This window comes from Centruroides sculpturatus, unplaced genomic scaffold (assembly GCF_000671375.1).
Source record: "Centruroides sculpturatus isolate CEXI.00-Female unplaced genomic scaffold, Cexi_2.0 scaffold1462, whole genome shotgun sequence".
NCBI classification, from domain to species: Eukaryota; Metazoa; Arthropoda; class Arachnida; order Scorpiones; family Buthidae; genus Centruroides; species Centruroides sculpturatus.
In genome coordinates, this window is record NW_019386014.1 from 160,345 (window position 1) to 183,008 (window position 22,664).

Below are 22,664 nucleotides of genomic sequence, written 5' to 3' on the forward strand. Positions count from 1 at the left end.
CGTCAGCAAGGCCGAATATCCATGGTTCGAAGCTTCTGCTCTGCATTTGGTGGGATCAGCTAGGTGTAGTTTATTACGAGCTGCTCAAACCAAACGAAACTATCACGGGAGATCGCTATCGACTACAATTGATGCGTTTGAGCCAAGCATTGAAGGAAAAACGGCCGCTATATGAGCAGAGACACGACAAAGTGATTTTGCTACATGACAATGCTTGGCCACATGTTGCACAACCGGTGAAAATGTACTTGGAAACGCTTAAATGGGAAGTCCTACCCCACCCGCCATATTCACCAGACATCGCCCCTTCTTATTATCACTTGTTCCGATCGATGTCACGTGGCCTGGCTGAGCAGCACTTTCGTTCTTATGAAGATGCCAAAAAATGGGTTGATTCTTGGATAGCCTCAAAAAACGTGTCATTTTTCCGACATGGAATTCAAATGCTACTAGAATGATAGGAGAAAGTAGTGGCTAGCGACGGACAATACTTTCAGTGACGTGTTTATTATGACTTTTTTTAAATAAAGTGTTAATTTTCACAAAAAAACAGCGAGAACTTATTCAAGGTCCTTATACATTTTATACATTTAAATGATTATGTTTAATTATAAACATTTTATGACTAGATTAAGGTAACATTATATAAATTTAACATACCAAAACTTTAAATACAAGACCAGAGTGAGTAGTTGAATTTCCATCTCCAGTTGAAAACATAGAAAAAAGGGCATCCAATATATCTTGCAGAAACTAAATTAAATGATTATAAAATTTTAATGAACATTATATTTCAAATAAACAATATTTAATAGAATATAATTAAAAAATCATCTACTCATATGAATTTAGAAAAACTTATAAACAAAAGATGAAAGAAAAAAAAAATTCATTTTTTGGTTGAACATTTTCAAGGCTCAACAACTCATTATTAAAATTACTTTTTGCATACCTCATGTGATAACTAAAAATAGCATATTATTTGAAATATTTTAAAATAAAAATTCAATACTTTACTGTTTTCATAAATCTTAAAAATTACAATATAAACAGTTAAAAACCAAGTTAAAATTTCAAGTGTTCATGTTGTAATATTTTAGTATTCATAATCATAATTTAAGATATCATTTTTCTATTTTTGTGTTAATTAAATGGTCATTCTTTAAATTAGTCCATAATCATTATTGATACTCCTTTGCATTCTTTAACAATTACTTTAACATCATTCCAACTGACATTCTTATTATAAGCATACCCATAATACCATTGTTTCTAATCTCTCTCTCTTCCACTTATTCTTGTATTCTCTTTTCTAACAATCTTAGAATATTCCTTTTTACATGTTTCTTTTATACTTTTAATTTTATTGTATAAATCTTTGATTTTCTTATTTCCTTAAATTCTTTTATTTCATTAACATAAAAAACTTTAAAAAATTTTTGCATATATGTATCTGATATGTCTACATTAAAATATCTTTATAATTTCTTAATTTTTTAATTCAAACTAAGTTCAAAAACAAAAATTCAACTAATGCTTATGGACCTTAAAAAATTACAACATAAATTTTAACAGAACTGAAATTTATGTTGTAATTTTTTTTGTAATTTGTGTGTTTTTAATTAAAAAAAAAGTTTCAAATTGTACAACCAATTATATGCATTTCCTTTTCTATCACTTTTTTAAAATTTATTTATTTGTGATAACATTTTTATTTAAACCCGAGATATTGCAGAGAATTTCCTTCAGTTTTTTTTTTTTTTTTTAATATACTTCAACTCATTTTACTATTGTAAATATCTATCATTCTCTATTATCTTTCCAGACTTCTAAAGAAATATTCCAATAGCAATATAATTATATTATTTAACACTCTGTGATCTACAGACAAGTCTTGTTCACAAAGTTTTTTTTCTATAAAAGATGAAGGTAACATTTTACTCATTCACACTTTTAACTGTTATTCTATGGAGCTGGATGACAGACATGTCTGTAGTTGACATAGGAAATATACTCAATGAAAAATCTATCATTTCCACCACTAAGTGGCAAATATTGAATAAAATTTCAATATTTTGTAAAATGGCTGTCGTAAGAAAGTTATTGATTGATAAAACTATAGCTTTTATAAATGATAATCCTGAGTCAAAGATTGAAATACCAAAATAAGTACCAAATAAAATGCTGAAGCTTTTTATTTTATCTTAGCTTGTATAATTGATACCTATCAAAAATTTTTCAAATATATAAAAAAAGCCATTTTATTATAATTTTTAAAACATTTTTTTCTTGTTAATGATTATTCTATTGATTACTTAATATCAACAAAAGTACAAAGTGACAATCCCAAAATATGGCATATTGTTAGTTCTTTTTTTATGATTTTTTTAAAAATAACCAAAAACACCCAGTCTGCACAGGCATTTGCAAGGGCTAATCTCCAATTCAAAAAGCATTAAAAAGCTAAGGGATATAATATAAGATTATTTTCAGTGAAAAATCAATACTATCAACTGAATTTTAAGTGATTTATAATATAGATCTGTAATGTTATTCACATTAAATAATTGAATTTCTAAATAATCTTATATATATTTTTGTCAAAATTGGCATCTAGAATCTAGACATTAATTTTGAGTGCCAATATATTTTCTGATTTCAAATTTAACTTCAAACATAATTTAATTATTTAATCCATTACCTCTGATACAAATACCTTCTCAATAATTAAGATAATAAGAGGGGGGGCGTTCCCAACTCTCGGTGCTGCTGGTGAACTTTTCTACGCACTTCATTTGTGACAATAACTTTAAAACCAACTATTTGATTTAACCATCTTTTTGAATTGTTAAAAAAATTAATAGATAAAAGCATAAATAATAATAAGGAAAGTCTAATATTATTGGCAATGCAACATTCTCCAATTAAGCGGGGAAGACCGCCACTTAACCGAACCAAATCAGTGAGTAAACGCAATGATAACTCTGCTACAAGTTCCCGATTAATTAGACTTTAATTTACAATCAGATAAAAATCTTCAAGACACCTACACTGACACGGGAACATTAATGAGAAGTCAAATCAACATAATATTCAAGATTTCTCAGGTGAGCCAATTGTATTTGATACCTTACTACATAACCCGGATGATTTATTAGATACTTCATCTACTGTTTTATGGAATAGGATATCCAATCTTATAAAAACATCTAATGACAAACTATTTAATCAAATTGCTGATATTAAGAAAGAACTGAATTTAATTCATGAAAATTTACATAAAACTAAGGAAAAACAAACAAAAATGGAGAACAGATTACGAATTTATGACAACAAATTGATACTATGCAGATTGAGAAGGACCTTACATAATTTAGAGTGGATTCTCTAGTTAATTATTACAATCGTAATAACATCATAATATATAACTATCCTAATTCGAAGACTGTTTCTAAAGAAGAAATTCATAACTTTATTATTTCTTTACTGAATATTTGTAATATAGTTCAAGATGATATTTTAGATGTGGTTCAACTAACGAAACCACCGAAAATAACCATAAGAATAACCTTTAACAATAACCAACTTCAAAATCAGATCTTTTCTGCTTTTATTCAGAAGAAAATGCAAAATCAGCTTGAAGATTGGAGAGATATTCAAATATCTCCAGATCTCACTAAAAACTCAAGAATAAGACGCAAAAATTTACTTTCAGTGTTACATGATATACGAAAACAAAATTCACGAGCCAAATTACATAATGACATCTTACTAACAGGAACTGACAAAATTACTTATAATATTAATATGAAAAGTCTGGTATATGTAGATACCTTTTTACCTTATTCCAACTTGATAAACTTGTGAAGCTGATATAATACAAATCAAAGGCACACACAAAAATCACTTAATTTCGAGAGTAACCACTCCTTTGCTATAGTAAATTGGAACTGCCAAGGACTTAAATACAAAACTACATTTGTTAATTCTCTGCATAATAAATATAATCCGGTTATTATTGCCATGATGGAAACTTGGATAACATCAGATAAGTTTTATACTAGAAATTTCTCGAATAAATTTATAATAGAATCCGCAATGGCAAGTAAATCAGAAGGTCCCGGACGACCGAGTGGTGGTCTATGTTTATTGATTGAAAGGAAGTGTTGTAAAATAATCCAAGTTAAAAAATCTAGGAATTATATACTACTTCTCATCGCAATAACTAGTAATAAATTATTAAATAATAATAATAAAACACTGATGATAATGTTAACTTATGTACCACCTGGTGATCTAAATACTCTTAATGAAATCTTCAGAGTTATTGATATATGGCAATATATAACTCCGTACATTATAATATTGGGCAATCTCAATTCCAGAATTGGTGAGGTAATGGACTCTAAATATAAGAGACCTAATCATCTAATTTATAATAGTTGGAAATTAAGGATAAACAGGTTAATAATTTGGGAAAAAAATTATTAGACCTGATAACTGAAAACAAACTTTTTATACTGAATGGTCATATTAAACCTGACTTTCCTGCAGAATATACATGCTTAACCCACTCTGGGAAATCAACAATTGATCTTACAATATTGTGAGAATCGGGGTTTAAGCATCTAAGCTTAAACCGTTTTCCAACAATGGGAAGGTGAGTCCCGCTCCCAGGGTCAGTGGATGGCAATTTAAGAGGGCAAAAATCGAGCGGGAGGTCACGGATAAGTCGATAAGGTGTTGACTGAGTACGAGTAAACACACATGTTTAAGATAATAATAANAAGTTATAATAGGCAGTTAGCTGGCTTACAACTCGCATATTTCCGACAGAGGATATTCTCTGATCCTTATTACTATTTATTTTATTAATTAGTCCTATATAAAAAGGTTACAAATAATTAATAATACTACTAATTTCTAACCAAAGTTACAATAAGCAGTTAGCTGGCTTACATCTCGCGTATTTCCGACAGAGGATATTCTCTGATCCTTATTACTATTTATTTATTAATTAGCCCTAGTCCACCTGAGAGAAGGGAGAGAGTTCTACTTACTAAGTTGTAGATAGTCGAGCCTTTGCTTATACGTCCATTGCCGGTGGTCAGCGTTAAAGACAGTTGCTCAGTTGTTTCTTGCTATCTTGGAGGCCACCCAGATAACTGGCTGGGAGCCCTCTTTATACCAAATTTGAGGGGGTGAGAACTATGATATTATTGATGATTTATATGTACATCTGTTAGTGTGTTGATGTTTAGATCTAGCTAGTACGGACAACTGACACAGAGAAGTTTGTTTAATTTATTGCTATTGGTGTCTAGAAGATATGATTTTATAATATAAATTTTTATAGTTTTGATGGCTCTCATCCATAAATTAACATTCAACTGACAATAATTTCTTTAATCTGGTCAACTATCTAAATATTGTTTATATCAAATGTCGCATTTAACTATGAACGAGGCGATTTATTGCCGTAACCACGTGTTACATGCAACCGAAGAGGTGATAAGAAACATCTCTTATTCCCATCTTGTTGATATTAACATCTATAGAATTACCTTTAAATAAATGGAGAAGATTTTGTTTATTGATATTTTAACATTCCCCTTTTTTTTCTTATTCGAGGAGAGCATCTCAGTCATTGACTGCAGAGGTTCTCCTTTTTCCCTTTTCAGAGAAAACCCGAGGTTTATACTGTTTTAAAACAGATAAAAGGGTTTCAGACCTTCACAATATGTTCCTAACTACTTCAGGACTGTTGCACAAATTTTATGACAACATTAATGGATGCATCAGATCAATTTCCCACAATAACCAAATTTCAACTATCATCAGCAAAGGGAACCAACAACCAATGCAACAATAGACCAAAAATAAAATATAAAATTTTAAAATATCGGAGGGAGATTGATAATCGTTTTATTGCCATTCCAGTAATAACAAGTACTAATAATGAAAAAGTGTACAATCTAATAACAACCATACTAAATGACTACATATATATAAATAAAAATAAAAGAAATATTCAAAGTAAAGCTAAATAAGGATGGTTTGACTCTGACTGTTATGGAATGAGAATGACAAAACAAGCAGAATTAAAAAAATTCAAACAAAATTCAACTGTACTTAACTTTAACAGTTATAAAAAAGCTAAACGAACCTATAATAATCTCCTTAAAACTAAAAAGTCAAATTATCTTCGCAAAATTGAACAAAACTTAATTAAAAATAACAATAATGGTAAAGTGTTCTGGAATACAATACGAAGATTTCGGCCTAAATCAAATTTAAATGAAAATTCTATTACAATAGATTTTAATACCTGAAAGCAGTTTTATAATAGATTTCTACAAATCCATACAGAAGTACCGTTAAATACAAGTATAGAAGTTTATAATGATACTCTAGATTCTGACTTTACTATTACTGAATTGGATGATGCATTAAAAAATCAAAAAGTAAAATAACTCCAGTAAATGACAATATTCCTACCGATTTCTTAAAAATATTATCAAACAATTCTAGATTAAAAATATTAAATTTATTTAACAGTATGTACAAATCTGAATTCTTCCCTGAATCCTGGAACTCAGCCATTCTTATGATGATCCATAAAAAAGGCAATCTTTCCTCTCCTAGCAACTATAGACCAATAGCATTGCTATCAGTTATAAGAAAATGTTTTACTTCACTTCTTGCAAACAAATTTAAGCTATGGACTAAAATTATGGGAATGGAAGCCGAATTCCAATATGCATTCACTGTAAATAAAGGAACCGAATTTGCAATCTTCACTTTATTAATGATAATTCAACTATATCTTTTAAGAAAACACAGGAAAATATATGCTTCCTTCATTGATATCCAAAAAGCTTTTGATTAATATACGTTCCTCTGTTGGTTCACAATCTTAAATCTTGCGGTGCAAGTACCCAATTTACTTCAGCAATCTCAAAACTATACTCAAACTATAACATCAAGATAAAACAAGGCAATAATCTCTCTCAAACTTTATTTTTATCCCGTGGAATTCTTCAAGGTGATCCCTTTTCTCCATATTTATTCAATTTTTACCTTATAGGTATTGATCATCTCTTTACCGAATCAACTAATGGAATTATTATAGGAAATAGAGTCCTTCACTATATTCTTTTTGCTGATGATCTTGTGCTTCTGGCCCCAACAAAAATTTCACTACAAAGGAAAATTAATCAACTCAATAAATTTCTTGAATCACTATATTTAGCAATAAATCTGACCAAAACGAAAGTTATCATATTCCGCAATACTTGTAAAATATCTGAAAATAACACTAAATTATATCATGAAAATACTCTTTTGCAAACTGTAAATTAAATAGACTATTTGGGAGTCAGGTTTGATTGAAACTTATCCTTTAAAGCACATTTTAACAAAATAAAAATCAAAGCAAAGCAAGCCATAGATAATCTACTATTTGTATGTTCTAAGTTGAAAACTACCAATTTGAAAATTCACATTAAATTATTTAACTCAACAATCGTTCCTATAATATATTATGCAAGTCCAATATGGAGTTTAGACTATATATATAAATTGGAATATCTTCACATCTATTATTTACGCAAATTATTCCAACTAGAAAGAACTATTACTGAGGCACAAAGTAAATCAAACTTGGTTCTTCCCTTTTGTATTGAAACGCATAATAAAATTTTATTACAGAAATAAATTTAAAAACGATAATACAATAATATATCTACATCAACAAAATATTAATCAAAGTAAAAACCGGAATTTAAACAATTATGGCAATACAAGCTAAATCAAATTCTAATACTTTTGGTGTATTGGAGTTACTATTTAAAAGATAATATTAATGATTGGAAATTCAGCTATTCACTTCTAATAGACTCTGTAATTTCGCAGGTAATAAACAAAGATCAAAATTCATTATATCAAAGTAGTTATCATCCATGGTACATCGATTTATTGCAATTTCCGCCCTTACAATCTTATATATCACAACCAGTAAGTCTAAATGTTAAGCAATTAATAATTCAACTCCATCTAAATAAATATTCTCTTTTTATTAATAATATTTATATTGACTTAACAAGATCCTATTGCTCTTTATGTAATTCTGAAGAATTTTCATTATTTCATCTGATTCATAATTGTCAAGAACTTTCTAGACTGTGTAACTATTATAAAATATCTCAAACATGTAATTCTAATTCACCACCCAATTTCAAACTAAGTTTAAATAATCTTAGCAAAATGAATTTATATAAAATTTNAATTCCGCCCTTACAATCTTATATGTCACAGCCAGTAAGTCTAAATGTTAAACGATTAATAATTCAACTCCGTCTAAATAAATATTCTCTTTTTATTAATAATATTTATATTGACTTAACAAGATCCTATTGCCCTTTATGTAATTCTGAAGAATTTTCATTATTTCATCTAATTCATAATTGTCAAGAACTTTCTAGACTGCGTAACTATCATAAAATATCTCAAATATGTAATTCTAATTCGCCACTCGATTTCAAACTAAGTTTAAATAATCTTAGCAACACGAATTTATATAAAATTTATAATTATTTTGTTAAAATTTCTGAAAAATACTACTCGATAAATCAAAACTAATGTTCGTTTTGGTATTCGTTGTCTNTTAAAATTGTATCCTTATAAATAGTTAGTTCATCATCATTATGTAAAAAGTAATCTACACTGTTGTGATGTTCATTTATTAAAATTATTCAAAATAAAACAAATTATCAAAATATTTACTTTAACAATTTCTTCTCCATTTAGTTTCATAACTTTATTTAATGTATCTTGTATCTTATCTGGATGAGTTTTCCATTTTAATAATGACAACAAGTCACCTGCATGAAACAATAACAATAATTAAAATTATAAAAATGTATTTCAATGAAAAACTAATAATTCATTTTTAATTTCATATCACATTCACTCATTTGCATCATTTATAAAATTTTGTATTATAAGATTTTTCTGTTATTGCAAAATACAAATTACATGTACATATAAAATATCAATGTAATTATTATTCATGAACACCAATTCTTTCAATTAATCTACTCATTCCTTTTTTGTAATAGATAATCACATAATTCAATAATTACAATAACATATTAAATTCTTTGGTAGTTAGGAAAATATTTGTTTCAATGAACATACAAATTAAAAAACTCATTAAAAATTCAAAAAATTTATACTTTAAGTTTAACATAAAATCACATTTAACGTCTAATAAAATTTTTTTTTTGAATTTCCGTCAGATGAATAAATTACTTTTTACTGTAAAATGGCTGTCGTAAGAAAGTTATTGATTGATAAAACTATAGCTTTTATAAATGATAATCCTGAGTCAAAGATTGAAATACCAAAATAAGTACCAAATAAAATGCTGAAGCTTTTTATTTTATCTTAGCTTGTATAATTGATACCTATCAAAAATTTTTCAAATATATAAAAAAAGCCATTTTATTATAATTTTTAAAACATTTTTTTCTTGTTAATGATTATTCTATTGATTACTTAATATCAACAAAAGTACAAAGTGACAATCCCAAAATATGGCATATTGTTAGTTCTTTTTTTATGATTTTTTTAAAAATAACCAAAAACACCCAGTCTGCACAGGCATTTGCAAGGGCTAATCTCCAATTCAAAAAGCATTAAAAAGCTAAGGGATATAATATAAGATTATTTTCAGTGAAAAATCAATACTATCAACTGAATTTTAAGTGATTTATAATATAGATCTGTAATGTTATTCACATTAAATAATTGAATTTCTAAATAATCTTATATATATTTTTGTCAAAATTGGCATCTAGAATCTAGACATTAATTTTGAGTGCCAATATATTTTCTGANTTACAGGTGAAAAGAAGTGACTACTAAATGATAAATTTGAACTGAATTTTTATAGCTAAGTATATATTTGTCTAACAGTGTCAATGAATATTTTTTTTTAATGATAAAACATTGCAAACACAGCTTTCTATTCTCTGGGGCAAATCTATCCCATTTTTGACATTACAATGTAACACAAATAAATTTTCATTCATTTACTTTAAATAATTTAAGAAAAAACTACTTAATTCTTGTCTATTTATATTTACATTTTTGATAACTTGACAAATTAACTTAAATTTAATAAGTCTTTCCCAGATTTTGAATTATTTGGAATTTTTTATAAGGTAATAATTACATTTGTGTTTCTAAAAAATAATGTTTTAATCAGCTAGAAAGATTTATTATATCCTCAATGTTTTTTAAAAGCATTCGCATCATAATAAATCTTATCAGTTCTGCAAAGATACATTGATCTTTATTTTTCAACTACTTTAAAACCTACTTAAGGGAAACCTTAATCTGAAGATCATCAAGTTTAAATTCTATTTGAACATATTTTATATAAGTAAATATTTTTCCACAATATTTTAATTTTTCTTAAATATAATATTAATTATTTTTGTTGTTCTTAAATTTTGTTTGTTTTTTAATTGAGTTTTCTTTTATTTATGTTTTTTAAATGGGTTGAAGTTCTTGTTTTTCTAAGTTATACTGTATATGTAAAATGAAAATAAAATAATTATTTTGAAAATCATTTAAAACATATCAAAGTTTTGTATAATGACACATTTAATTTATATATTTATAAAAACATATATTTACCATTTTGAGTTAATTTTGTAGAACATAAAAGAGTATTGATATATACATTCTCTCTTGGACTTCGAATAAAACATTGTCCAATAATATTTGTTGGAAATGGTGGAGGAGAAGGAGGTACTGGACCAGAACTTCCTGCACTACCTGGAGTAGAGCCACCTCCATCTTTAGGACCAGAAGGAAGACTTAAATATGATCTAGGTTCTTGCAGTTTACATTTTTCTTCACACTAAAATATTGAAAAATTTTTATTTTAAAATTATAACTAAAATATTTACAGTAACTTTCATTTACATTACACATTTATTTCAACTTAATAATTCCAGCACAAAAATTAAATTTTATGGTAAAAGAATATTAAAAAGACAAACACAAAAAACTATTAAAAAAAAAAAACATTAAATAAACAAATTTTTATCACTATTTCTTTTATAGATTTATAACTGTTATTAAATTATTCTAAGAATATTTCTAGGAAAAAATGAGTTATTTACCTTGTAAACATAAAGTTCATGTGTGCCATTTCGTAAAATTGTACCTTTATCATCCATTAATTGAATGAAAGAGAATCCTAACAACTTCTTATCTTTATCACGAGCTAAAAAATTTAAGCAATTAAATAATTTCAAGAAAAGTCAAATTAGAAATTCAATAAAATAATAAATATAATAATTAATGAATATAACTTATATTCATTAATTCTTATCATTATAATTAATAAAATCAAACACTTATAAAAAATAACTAAAATTTTTTACATCAGTAATGTTTACAAAATTTTTACTTGTGCATATTTTAAAATTTGTATAATTGAACATATAACCAACAGAAATACTTGGTATAAAGATTAAAGAAATATCAATAATTGCAATTTAAATTTTTGACTATAGTTAGAAGTGAATTTTAGATAAATGAAATTATGAATATAAAATTTTTATATTATCTTACTTGAACAATGGTAATACTCGATTCTGACGTGAGCACCATCAAATCTTTCAATAGGTATTACAAGCTAAAAAATAAATTTATTAAAATTAATTAGTAATAAGAAAATTATCACAATGCTTTAATGATTTCAGACTTCATAAAATTTGAAGTAACATAAAATATGTAAGGTAAGTTGCCTGGTAAAGCTACTTAAAGTAACTTTGTTGAAAAAAGTTTACAAACTTCCATTTTAAAGTAGTGATTGTAGCACTAGTGCATTGAAGTTTGAAAGTAGTGAAGATAAAATTCAACATAGTTGCCACAAATGAGAAAGTATTAATATTTGAAAAAATTTTTAGGTTGAGGAATATGTATGTCATAGGTTATCTTTGATACTATTTTGTATCATTTCTGAATAAATGCTTCATTTATAGTGTTTACAAACTGCAAAATAGCAGAAGTAAAGCAGTTTCTTTCAAAAGTGTAAACCATTTAAAGCAACCAGCAGCAGCTTAACTAAAGCAGCTTTACCAGGTAACATATCCAAAATTCATTGTCAAACTATTAAATTCATTGTAAATTGGCATAACTGATAGAAATTTATTTAAAAATTATGTAGATTAACATATTTATTAAAGATATACAAATAAATAGATTATAGTATATAAATAAATAAAAATTGTATTAAATATATACAGTAGAACCTCGATTATCCGGACTAATTGGGGATGAAGGTCGTCCGGATAAGGAAAAATCCGGATAATCGAAACAAATACTTTAATTTGTCTTTTAATGATAATACAACACGTTTTCTTTTCGATGACGTATCGGTAATATTAAAAGTAAATACTGTATTTAAATCGTAATCAAATTTTCAAAAAACAAACGTTCGTATTGAATTTGGACTACTACTGACCAGCGCTAACAGACTAGCTATTGTTTAAAAGGCCCTCTGGTAGCGCAAGAAGACGGATTTTATAAAATAAAAAGCAGTTGAAACTGCATTTTTATTAATAAAAATTTGACAAACTATTTATCGTTTTATGACGAGTAAAATTTTTTCGTCGCATTCACGGCTTTTAAGTAATGCATAAACCTTCGAGGCGCGAGGCATTACGCCGTCCTTGGTTATAGAAATGATGTAATTTGAAAATAAAATTTTTTATAAATACGTATGTCAAATTATATTTTTATTACGACGCAAAATATATTTAAGAGTTTACGACCACTGTGCCGGGTGAGACGTTGTTGAAACAAAAAAATGTTATGCATTCCATCACGTACATAAACAGTGTCGTAATTCGCCAAATGCAAATCAGCAAACTCGTAAAATTTTTGTTTATTTTGAACAATCCGGATAATCGAAAATCCGGATAATAGAGGTCCGGATAATCGAGGTTCTACTGTACATACATATATAATTGCTAATTATTAATCACTTAAGGTATACTGTATGTATGTATGTATGTATGTATGTATGTATGTATGTATGTATGTATGTAAAATCAATTAATTAAAAACATTGTTTTCAATAATGAAGTAGCTTTATTTCATTGTATTTATTATACACAGGTTTTGTGTTTGTTGCTTTAATTTTGGACACAAGTGTAGTACTAGGCATTGATATCTACTTAGCACAATCTACCAACAGCAATAATAATTATTATTATCCAGTTGTTTCAGTGATTTGTGGCTGAGTGTAAGGACTGTCACAAAAAAATAAAACAACAACACAACTTAAAATTGTGTATTCACTGACTTCACTTAGATACAAAAAAAAGGAAAATGTGTGGACTTTATTCATTACAATCTTTATTGTCCCCATTACTTTGTGCCTTTTTTCCATTCTCTTGTTCCTTCTGAAAAAACAAACCTCTTGCCTTTTCAACAAGCATGAAAACTGCTAAAGTTAATTGTCAGCTGACAATTGTGTACACCCGCCTTCCCACCAGTCTATTGTAATTTAGCAATCAATAACCAGTTGAATCTTGATATTCAATCAATGAGAATAAACTCCATAGTCATTACTATCACTTCCATTATTAATAAACTTTTATAAATGTTTAAAAAGATTTATTCATATCATTTTGTAACAAACTGATCTTTACTTTGCATCAAAGATGGGGTGACAATGTAAATCACAAATGTGGTAGCTACATAATTCAAATCCTTGATTTAGACATTTCTTAAATTTCCAATGTGCAGAAGAAAAAGGATCTTGACATACAGATCCAATGCCTGGCCTTTGCATATAAGTTTGATGCAATATAAACCATTTCATAATTTGGTTTTTATTATTTTTTTTATAGATATTATTGTGTATGTTTACAAACACCACATTGAATTTAACTGATACATTGAATTTAACTGATTTAATTAAATTGTTTTGATATAAAAAATTTAAATAAATATAAATTCTTCAAATTTTTAAAGTCATATATTCATGATCATTTTATTATATTATTAAATAAAACAATAATATATTTATTACCTTTATTACATCAGCCCACCGAGGAGAATTATTGTGATATAGTACCATTGACTGATATTCTGTAATCATTTCTTGTCCTGATCCTGCACTGATACATTTCTGCAGAAAAATAAAATATTAATTTAACAAAATATTTAACTGACTAATTGCATTTTATATTTTAACAAATCAATTTCCATAAGAAATTGCTATATAAATACTTAAAAACTGACATGATTTAGCATAAAACTGTTTATATTAAATACTAATTTGAAAATGTCTTAAATATTCTCCACTGTTCTTATAAAATTTTGTTAAATAACTAAGTAAAATTTATAAAAAAATAATTCTTTATTGTACAATTACAATTAACCTAAATCTGAAAAGACTCAGGCATATTTAATTAATTTGAAAAATATATACTTTAAAAATTAAAATGCATTGCCAAATAATACTTTCAATCAAATCTAAGCATAACATTATTTAAGGAATGACTGGTTAGCTTATATCTCCACATGACAAAATTATATAATTTTCTCTTTATTGATTAAACTAGAATTGTAAATAAAAAACTAATTATAAATTATTTTAAAAATAAAACAATTCTATAATGGTCTACATGAACTCAATATAATGCAATGCATCTTTTTTTTTTACCATAATTGCATCAAAATGTTTTGTGTAAATCATAGCTGCAATAATTAGAAATGATAACTTTTCAATTTAATAGTAGTTCATATATTAAGAAAAGTGATTAAGTAATTTGCAATTGTAATTAATAACCAAGGAATGGAAAAAATGTCTTCTAAACATGTAATTTATAACAACATAATAAATTCAATCAATCAACTTATTCCATAATAGATGAGGTACCCCTGAAATGGGAAAATAAATTTAAGTAAAAACTTTGTGCAAGCATTACTATTGATACTTAGTTAACATGTTATAAAGTCACTAGAAAAGTAATCACAAATAACATCATAACATAACTGTTACAATAATTAGTATTTTCATTTATATTAGCAATTTTAACTTTATACAAATATCCAAAAAATTTTCATAAATACTAAGTTTTGTTTTCTATAATTATTTTATGAAAAAAAGCATTGTATAGAGTTACTCTTAAAATTAATTATTGTTTTATGTTTAAGTACATCTTTTCTTTATATGTATATGTGCCATGCCGAATAATACAATAGTAGGCTGAGTACCATGCTGGAGTAGGCCAGTGGGTGTTGAATACGTCCCTAGTCAACATCATGAGTAACCATTGGATGGTTATATCTATATCTAAAGTTTCAATGTGTCTGGAAGAGAAGAACTCAGCGGTCTGGGTGGCATAACTGGTCAGCACACTGCACAGTAAGTGGAAGTTGTAAATTTGACTCCCACTCTGAGCCAATTTTTTTCTTCTAGACTATTCTAAATCATATTAAAATTATAGTTACAACTTTTGATAAGAGATGGCACCTAACATCTACCTCTAATTTCTAATTATTAATTGTAGTATAATATTGCCTGATTAATTTGTCTTTTCTTTATTTCCAGATACAGAATCTTCAACAAAGACCAAATAGAAGAACAAGATAACTTTCATTACCATTTGTCTGTCTGTACAAGATTGAAGCTCTCATAGCATAATAAATTCAAAGTACACAAATTAACAGTAATAATTTTTTATTAAGTGTTATTGTAGATAACTTACATTGATTTAATTTAAATTGCTTCCATATGATTTTTTGATATATAAATTCAGAATATATATATATATATTCTATTACATTCACATCAAAATTAAGGTTTTTGAAGATCAAACAGTAACATAAGAAAAAAAATTACAGCAGTAACATATGTCTACTTTTTAACAATGGACAAGAAACATATAATCATTGTTGCCAGGTCTGGAGAGTTCTTGCTGAATATGGCAATATTTCAAGCTAGTTGATGATATGGCAATAATTTTTTAATCTGGAAAATTTTCTATACTATTATAAATTTATTCAAGATGTGTTCAGTTTTTTCTAAAAAGCATTCAAAATATTTAAAGCTGGAAATGAGATAACTAATAATTATCTACTGCTTTAATACTTCTTTCAGCAATTATTTTTTTAAAAATTTCTGAATTCATAGAACACTCCTATGTCATTAGCTATGTTAAAATTCCATCAAATTTTTGAAAATTCATTCAAATTTTTTTTGCTCGTTATCTGAGACTGAAAACATTTGTATTTTAAGAAAATAATTGCTAGAAGAAATACTAAAGCACTAGGTAATTTATTAGTTTTTCTAAAAAAAAACTGGATTGCAGTCAAGCCTAGGCATACTAGATAATTACAACAATTACCCTAGGACCAGGATGCAAAAAGACAAAAAGAACCCTTATACTGATTTGTAAACTTATATACATATATGAGAGGATTGTTTGTCTGTTTGTTTGTTGTAATGAACTAAGTATTTGGTTTTCCACATCTAACAACTCATTAATTTCTGCCTACATCAGTGTAAGAACTGTGACAATACATAAAATTACCTGTTTCTTCATATCCATTCACTACTTAGTGGCTTTTAACTATTAACTTACAATGTATCAAAAAATAACAAAAAGAGGAAACATGAATTGTGCTACAGAAAAAACAATACAATAAAAAATATCTGGTTTCATATAAAATCATGAAGAACTATCATAAAAGCAACCCCATTCTTACAACTCAAAGTATGTAAACAAAAGATAATTAACACCAACAATATAATTTGTGATGCCAGAAAAATCTTTCTACATTAAAGTTATACTATGAAAAATATCTTTCTTTTTTTTTCTCTTTCTTTCTTTGCTAAAGTCAAGTTTTACACCTAAGAACTTGGATATTTAAACAGTATTTTCCTAAAAATTAATAATTTTATATGTTTTAAATTTATCTCTCTTATAAACTCAGGAAAGCTAGGTGTAACAAGATAGTTTCTTTATTTCTGAATTTAAATGGTTAGTGACTAAAGTGAATATTTTCTAAATCAAAGAGCTTTCATGCTTTAATTTATTTCTAACACCTGTAGAGTATGGCTAGAAACAAGTATCAGTATTGGATTAAATCAAAAATTATTGGTATCAGATTGTCCTGACAGAATTCAGTAACATATCATCTCCAGTTTTAACAAATAGTACAATTAACTAAGACATAGCTGAAATCTAAGAAAGAACTAAATTAAACTCTGAAATATGCTGAACTCTATAAGTGAATTCTTGTCAAATTTAGATAAATATATGGAGAAAAAAAATGTCAAAATACTAGTCAATTCTCTATCATTAAAGGTTTTTCATTGTGGTATAAATCAGTGGCATGCAAACTGTGGATCACGACCTCCAGAGGGGTCGCAAGAAAATTTTTTGGGGTCGCCAAATTCAAAGAAATTTATTTGACAATAAAAAATATAAGACTTTTCTTCAACGAGTATCAAATACCAGTAAAATAGTGAAATGAAATTATATTATTTATAAGAATAGAATAGCATACCTCACATTTAAAAACCGTTACATCATAAGAATTCAAACTATTTTTATTAAATAAATATTTATACCCATATGCATAAATAAAACCATTGTTTCATAAAATTAGGTGTTTTATCTTCTAAAAAAGGCAGAAACATAAGTTCAAATCCCAGAAAGAATTTCACTTTAACTGCGTTGATGATTAAAAAAATGTCTACTGTCTATCCAGGGATCACGACAAAATTTTACACAAAATGGGGAGGTCGGAAATGAAAATAGTTTGCGCACCATTGGTATAAATGACTGTGTAAGATAGATGTTTTAGATGTATAAAGACATATATGATTAAATATATTAAGATAGTATATAGAATGCATGCCACTATAATGTATTTGATCTTATAAATTTATTCATGTAGATAAAATTAAAAGGTCATTGTTTACTTATCTGTACCCATGCTACAAATCTATCATTTTCATATGCATGATAATCAAATATTCCTTAGGCACATACCCTCAAATAATGTCAATTTTCTGACAAAAATATATCACATTTCCATTGGGATGAGCGTCATTTTGCATCCCAATTAGGAAGTAGTTATAAAATAATCAAGTTTCAGAGTTTGTCCAAATCATTTTTAAAAATTCTAAATAAAAGTACTGTTTGGATTTCTGAAACTATTGTAGAGCTAATCTCATCTCATAGTAGTATTTTCTGATTTTTTTTTTCACTATTAAAATACTTTAAAATAACTTTTAATATAGAAAAATTAATAAAAATTTAATTTCATTAAAAGTTTTATAAATTTAATTTTAATAATGAAAACTTGACTTGTGACAATACTTTTTTCCCCTTCTAATCAAGTTTGCACTTGCTCAGATTATAGTAATTTAGTTTTATTCACTTCTCCTTAATATATTTAAGCTAAATATTTCTCTGAATTTTGGTTTAACATATGATTTTTGCATTAGTCTTTGTTTATACAATAACATGTAATCACTCTTTGTATGTATTGATATACACTTATTACACTTCATCAATGAGTTTAAATTATTTAATTTAATTTAATGTTTATTGATTTAAATTATTTCTTACAATTGGGGAATAATTTGGTTATATACAGTAATGTTATTTAATTAATATACATAATAATAAATTATTACAAAAATTCTAAAAATTTAGAAAAGGAGGAGATGATCTTAAATAAAGTAATTTTTGTCATATCCTCATTTTTCAAATGATTATACCTGAAATCTCCTAGTACAAGACATTTTAGTTGATATATCACTGGACAAACAAGTGAATTAAGAGATTCTCTTCCACTTTACTACCACAATAACTACAAAACTTCTCTTGATATATTTATCCGGTAGCCCTTTAACAGAATCCGAAATCTATTAAGTCTAAGTTGTATAATGAGGCTTTTTGTGGAAAAATTAGTCTCACAGTTTAAGTAGTTTGCTGTATACCATCCCAAGCACGTTTCAAACAAATTAACTCGTTTAGCTGAAATAGACGATATATCCTGATTCCACAGCTGGTCTGACCTAGTTTGAATTATTGCATTTAAGTGAGTTCTCAACAATGAAGCTGATCAAGTTGAAAATAAAAAGGAGTAACCCAAGCTATCAAAAATATTCTTAACTGAAGCAGGCCAACTTTTCTCATCAGGTTTGACTGCTGTTAACAAAACATTATAAGTAATTCGGCACAAATCGTACAAGGGTAACTCCATAACTTTTGACCAAAACAGAAGAATAGCCTTGACAAATTTCAATTCCAATGGAGGTCTTCCCAATTCAAGATGAACTGCAGAGCTTGAAGCTGAACGTTCTATTTTAAAAAGTCTCTTAAAATATTTCATCTGTACTTTTTCTAGTTTAGACAGAAACTCCAGTCCTCAAACCGGAAATAAAAAGTCACCTTAGAACTAATAAAAGCGTCAAAAAGTTTAAAGATAATGCTCATAGAACTTAGCCTCATTCGTTTTTGTAGAGTAAGCATGTAGTCTGTCTTATTCTGTATGTCTTTGGCTATTAAATTGAAATGATTATATGCACCAGAAGAAGAAAAATGTATTCCTAGATACTTAAAATATGAAACAAAACTAATTTCAGTATTATTCACAAATATTTTATCAGATTTTAGTAGTCTGCCTCCATTGCAAAAGACCATTCCCTTCGTTTTTTGTATGTTAAATAAGTTCATTTCTTTTTGCATAATTAACTAGCAAAGAAAGTTTTCATTGCAAACCTATTTTTGAATCTGCCAGCAGAACTACATCATCTGCGTACATTAAGCAATGTAGGTCAACAGATTCTCCAAGAGTAAATCCTGAAGTTTCAGAGGTAAAAAATAATTGCAGTAAATTGTTAATAAATAATATAAATAACAGGGGGCTTAAAGGTTTCCCTTGAGGTAAACCACCACCAGAAATGACACCCTTAGTATTTGCCAGATTTGTAACACAATGTATCATGTGAGAGGCAAATAGATTTTTATGTAGCTTAATGAACGAAGTTGAAACTCCTAATAAATGTAACTTTCTCCATAAAATATTAAAATTGATTCTATCGAAAGCTTTTCCAAATCCACAAATATCAAATAGATTTTACGTCTTTTTCTTGACAGGACATACTGTATTAAACCATTAAGTATAAAGACGTTGTACATAGTATCTCTTCCTCTAACAAATGCTCCTTGAAACTGGGAGATAACATTAAATTCTATTATCCATTGATTCAACCGATCTGCCAAAATTCCAGTGAACAATTTTCTAAAGGTATTTAACAATGCTATTGGATGATAGTTTTGAGGCTTTAGTTTGTCTCATTTCTTGTAAATCATTTGCACAACACATTTTTTCAATGCTCAGGAAATTTTGATGTTTCCTTAATCTTGTTAAAGAGTTTGAGTAATTTCTAAACACATTTTATCAGGAAGATATATAATGAATTCATTTTTTATGTCGTCCATACCAGGAGCTGATTTTCTTTTAAGTAATTTTGAAATTATGAAAATACATGATCATATGTACTCTATTTTTAAATTGAATGTGAAATCCGGAATTTTTACCGATTTTTCTGATTAATATCCCGTATTTTCCTCAACCCTCAATTAAATTTTTCTTTAAATCCTAAGCTAAAACCTAACTTAAAAAAAGGGAAAAATTCCAATCTCCCCTTTCGTTTAAAGTAAACATCCATCCACTTCGAAAATAATCCCACATTCCAACTCCAAAGTTGATAGTTAGCATGGTCCCGGGAACAACTTTGACATATCCGCGTACCTTTTACCTAACAACAAGTAATCACGTGACTATTCTCCCATGACAAACCTATAAAAGCCACTTGCTACCCCCTCTCAGGGGAGTCGTTCATCAACCAGCTAGTGTCTGGCAACTGCTTTAATATTGTGTCCTATCCATATATTGTGTCCTTCCAATATTGTGTACCATTTCTGGACCAGGTGGATACCAGTATCTTTTTCCTCAAGAAAATCTACATACAGGAAGAGGTATGGAACAGATTTTTTGTAAACTCTCTCTCGGCCCTTCACATTTAGGAACTCAGAATTTTCCCTCAATAATAGTTCATGTACCATCTATATAGATAGCTAATAAATCATTATTTCCTTGTTAAGTTGGTGTCTTCTTTTACTCATATATCACCTGTCACCTTACCGACGGCACTCCTCCCTCCTACACTCGACCAGACCGAAATAAATTAGTCCCATTCCCTTGGGATAATCTAAAAATTTAAGCCATCTCTGACAAGTGAGCAAGTCCCACCGACTTGAAAGCTGATCCACGGAGGTACAATGTAGTCATACCCCTCAGTTCTCACATTAAGATAATTTTTGACTCTCAGAGTATATCATTTTAATATTAAAAAAAACAACTATTTCCTATTATTACACTGCATTGAATAAATAGTGTTCTAATTTTCATTAATAAAATTTTCTTTTAATGTAAACTATTCCCCTAACAAAGGGATTGTCTAATAATGATTAAATTGAAAATTCTATAAAAAAAATCAAATGTATAGTCTTTTAGAAAATTAAGATTTAATAGCTTTGCAAAAACAATACAATAATTGTATATGAAATTATGTTCTATGACTGGAAGTTTTCTTCTTAAACAAAATTTCACAGATTTTCATTTATATGATGTCAATTAATAATAAATAGTGTAATAAATAATTATTAGTATGCATTTTTTATAGAAAAAATTCTGTAAATATACATAACATTGTTTATGTTAAGATACCTATAAACATAAAATAACCATGTCAACTACATATGTACAGTGCATACAGTATATATATATTTTTTAATTCAGCAAATTTAATAGACCTCTAACTAGTGGAATATATAATGGCCTATAACAATTGATTTAATTTTCAATTAATTTCAAAAAAAATTATATTATTTCTAATATATTAATAACTTCTGGAACTTCATATCATGCCAAAAAAATGTATAAATATATTATGATTTTTAATGAAGATATTTACCTCTAAAATATAACCTTCTATATTAACTAAAACTACTGAAGCTTCTATATTTTTTCCTGTTGATTTTCCACCTTTTTCAAATTCTCCTTTATCCAAAGTCAGATAAAGATCATTTCTGACATCACCTTAGAAAAATAGTGTAGTCAATATAATTTTGCATTTTAAATACAAATATTTTTCATAAAAATATATTAAAAGTTTCCTTACAACAAAATTCAATAATCAAGAGTTTATGGAATAACAAATTCTTATTTAAGAATATATATATTATTTAAGAATTATATATATAAAATCACTTAAAAATAAGAATTTTATAAAAGATTTAAACTTCATCAAATTAGATTCAAAACAAATTATTAAAAATAAATACTTATATAGTAAAACCTCACTAACAAGGGAACTGTCGGAGTGGCATCTAATAAATTTTAATAAAATTTAGTTAATAGTTACGTTAAAAGTATACAAACTCTATATTAAATTTGTAGTATTCACTAAAGGAGTTAATCAGAGTTATTAGCAATCAAATGTCGTACTATTTTATATGCGGATTTTTAAAAGTGAAAGGGTC

At 27.1% G+C, this 22,664-nt stretch overlaps 1 protein-coding gene across 1 annotated transcript in view; it reads right to left on the minus strand.

Moving 5' to 3' along the window:
* The window catches only part of LOC111613122 (dedicator of cytokinesis protein 4-like), a 135,120-nt gene extending 112,841 nt beyond the window's left edge, over positions 1-22,279 (minus strand). The window contains exons 1-7 of the mRNA XM_023354445.1: positions 22,097-22,279; positions 14,120-14,218; positions 11,650-11,713; positions 11,196-11,299; positions 10,705-10,930; positions 8,785-8,882; positions 661-753 (exon numbers count right to left, since the gene is read on the minus strand). Coding sequence (XP_023210213.1) covers positions 661-753; positions 8,785-8,882; positions 10,705-10,930; positions 11,196-11,299; positions 11,650-11,713; positions 14,120-14,188 — 654 coding nt within the window. The 5' untranslated portion in view covers positions 14,189-14,218; positions 22,097-22,279. The remainder of the gene's footprint in view (positions 1-660; positions 754-8,784; positions 8,883-10,704; positions 10,931-11,195; positions 11,300-11,649; positions 11,714-14,119; positions 14,219-22,096) is intronic.
* Between the last annotated feature and the right edge of the window lie 385 nt (positions 22,280-22,664).